This window comes from Triticum aestivum, chromosome 7D (assembly GCF_018294505.1).
Source record: "Triticum aestivum cultivar Chinese Spring chromosome 7D, IWGSC CS RefSeq v2.1, whole genome shotgun sequence".
In the NCBI taxonomy this organism is placed as follows: domain Eukaryota; kingdom Viridiplantae; phylum Streptophyta; class Magnoliopsida; order Poales; family Poaceae; genus Triticum; species Triticum aestivum.
The window spans coordinates 135585320-135588619 of record NC_057814.1 but is presented as its reverse complement, the minus strand read 5'-3'; the positions used below and the strand labels follow the sequence as shown (position 1 = coordinate 135588619).

General features: G+C 49.5%; 1 protein-coding gene across 1 annotated transcript; it reads left to right on the top strand.

Annotated features, from left to right (window-relative positions):
* The first annotated feature begins 774 nt into the window (after positions 1-774).
* On the top strand, positions 775-2066 carry LOC123166757 (protein PHOSPHATE-INDUCED 1-like). The gene has a single exon (XM_044584558.1). The coding sequence runs from the start codon at positions 870-872 to the stop codon at positions 1830-1832; it is 963 nt and encodes a 320-aa protein (XP_044440493.1). The 5' UTR covers positions 775-869; the 3' UTR covers positions 1833-2066.
* Positions 2067-3300: the final 1234 nt, after the last annotated feature.

The following is a 3300-nucleotide window of genomic DNA, read 5'->3' as shown; positions in this document are numbered from 1 at the left end:
TAAAGCAATGGTACGCCGTTGGCGTTCTCTCGAAAAAATAATATTATTTACAATATTGCAAACATTTAAAAAAGGGTAAAAAAGAAGAAAGGAGAAAAAACAAATGAATGTTGCACCGGAGAGGAGAAAAATGAGAGAGCGGCATGCTGGATGGACGGCGGCGCGAATTGCTGCACCGGCCGCCCACGAAGAAGAGGTGGTGAATCAAAAGAGACGCAGCGGCGCGGAGGGAGGGCGAGTGAGGGAAGAGAGAGATGGGAAGTGGAGACAAATATTTTCTAGGACGGCCCATCTCTAGCCCGAACAACACACACCTCGATGACGATAAAAAGCAAATGATTCACTGGACAATGGCTAATGATGCTCACCTAGCAGTCACTCATGAAGCAAATGTGAATGTAAAAAAAGACTAACGGTTCACCACACGCTAGCAGCCAAAAGTGAGCTACGGGGAACGAATCGAGGGGTCAAACAAGCACAGCGCACACGGGGCTCTAGAATGGCGGGTAGCCTAGCGCCTTTTATAGGATAGATGGCTAATGAGGCCCACCTGACAGCCACTCATGAAGCAAATATGAATGTGAAAAAAGACTAACGGTTCACCACATGCCAGCAGGCAAAAGTGAGCTACAGGAACGAATCGAGCGGTCGAAGGAGCACGGCGCACGCGGTGCTCTAGAATTGCGGGTAGCGCCTTTTATAGGATAGACAGATAGATGCGCAGCGGCACTCACATTTCGCACTGGGCGCCCCTATATAAACAGATCCCGGCTTGCCATTGCTCCCCGCACACTCACAAACAGCAACCGTACGAGACACAGGCAGGTACGCAAAACCTTCTTCCCAAATCTAAACCCCTCCTTCCCCAAATGGCCAAGAGAAACCTCCTCCTCCTGGCGCTAATGGCGCTCGCCTCAAGCATGGCAGCCGCGTCGGTTACCTCGAGCACGAGGAAGCTCATGTTCCTGGTCCAGCCCCAGCCGAACCAACTCACGTACCACAATGGTGCCGTGCTGCACGGCGACATCCCCATCTCCGTCCTCTGGTACGGCAGCTTCACGGCTGCGCAGAAGGCCATCGTCTCCGACTTCCTCCTCTCCCTCTCCGCCGCGCCCCCCGCGTCCCCGGCGCCGTCCGTGTCCCAGTGGTGGAGCAGCATCAACCAGCTGTACCTCTCCAAGGCGGCGGCCGTCGGCAAGAACGGCGCCGGCTCCACCAAGGCCGCGCGGGTGGTCCTGTCCGGCCAGGTTTCCGACGAGGCGTGCTCTCTTGGAAAGAGCCTGAAGCTGTCCCAGCTCCCGGCGCTGGCGGCGAAGGCGAGGCCCGCGAATGGCGGCATCACGTTGGTGCTCACGGCGCAGGACGTGGGCGTGGAGGGTTTCTGCATGAGCCGGTGCGGCCAGCACGGGACCGTGGACGCCAAGTCCGGCACGGCCTACGTGTTGGCCGGTAACCCGGCGACGCAGTGCGCCGGGCAGTGCGCGTGGCCGTTCCACCAGCCGGCGTCCGGGCCCCAGGCGCCGCCGCTGGTGGCCCCGAACGGAGACGTGGGCATAGACGGGCTCATCATCAACGTGGCGAGCATGGTGGCCGGCGCGGTGACCAACCCGTTCGGCGACGGGTTCTACCAGGGGGAGCGCGAGGCGCCGCTGGAGGCCGCGACGGCGTGCCCGGGGGTGTACGGCAAGGGCGCGTACCCCGGGAACGCCGGCCAGCTGCTGGTGGACGGGGCCACCGGAGCGAGCTACAACGCCCACGGCGCGCACGGGAGGAAGTACCTCCTCCCGGCGCTGTTCGACCCCGCCACCTCCGCCTGCTCCACGCTGGTGTAGGAGTACGGCGGCACAGTGGTAGCGACAAGTGAAGTGAGTCAAATCCGCTAGCAGCCCGTCTAGCCAAGAGTTATTGGGTGCAACTAGTAATGTACTGTAATGCATATATGTGTAAATAGTTCGTATATGAGCTTGTGTTTGGATCTTCTCGTGCTAAATAAAAGATGTAAATCAGCCTTTGTACTGCACAAATGGAGCACTAGTGCGGAAGCGGCAGCACGTTAACGAATTCAATCTCGAACTTGGTGGTGAAGCTTATCTCATCTTCCGGGCGGCGTCGACGTGGACAAGGGGATACCTGCTTCGATGGGACGGGGCTTGCCTGCTCCCGCGCCATGCTCCCATCCCGCAAACTCGTTTTTACCGGAGGCGGGATGTACCGGAGCCACATCCGTCATTGGCGTTGTTTGCGATTCGTGCCTTTCGATGGCCCACATGTTTGTATATCAGTGTATTCCATCTTCTGGGCCCAAAGAGCATGGTGTATTCAACATTATGTCATATCAAATGGCAGGTCCATGTCAGTGATAAAGTAGTACTTATGCATGTCTGGTCCCTTCTCTCTTCTGATTCACGTGAAGATGCATCCGCATGCGAGATTAAATCCTGCCTTTTATTTTTCTCTTTAGCAATTTCATTCATTCATATCTTTAAAACTATAATCCCATTTTAGAAACATTTTATATATTTGAATTCCTGGCGCCAAGACTTTAGAACAAGATCAATCTTGAATACATTGAAATGTGATTAAATTTCAATGTTTCAAATGAGTGAAATCGGTTTTCTGAAATAAGTGAAATAAGTTCTTTTAATTGAGTCAAACCAATTTTTTTGAAATGGCATTTTTTTCATGCATATGAAACATATTTCAGTGCAAAATATGTGAAACTTGTTATTTAAAAAAATGTGAAACTAGTTATTTAAAAAAATGTGAAGCTGAGTATTTGCAATCAGTTTTAAAAATAAGTGAAATCTATCTTTGAAACAAGTGAAATTGTTATTTCAATTTAGTGACTGTAATGTGCTTTTCTGAATCTAGTGAAATGAGTGAAATCTATCTTTTGTAATTAGTGTAATCAGATTTTTGAAACAAGTGGAATATAGTATTTTAGTTGAGTGAGTGTAATGCGTTTTCTGAAATGAGTGAAATGTGAGAAATAAGATACTTGAAAAATGAAATATATCCATTGTTCTGTGAAACTGTCTATTTCAATGTTTGAAACTGATTTTTGTGATGAGTGAAATATGTTTCAAGATATTTCATAAATACAGTATTAGAGATTCTTTTTGTAAAGAGTGAATCAATTTTCAAAATCACCGCAATGTGTTTTTTCAAACTAGTGAAACTGATTTTGGAATGAGTGGAATTATATTCTTTGAAATGAGTGAAATCTATCTTTTGTAAATCGGTGTAATTTGTTTTCTGAAACTAGTGTAATGAGTGAAATCTATCTTTTGGAACGAGTGA

Excerpts from the sequence above, each read along its gene's own strand:
- LOC123166757 (XM_044584558.1), top strand. The coding sequence starts at position 870 with ATGGCCAAGAGAAACCTCCTCCTCCTGGCGCTAATGGCGCTCGCCTCA.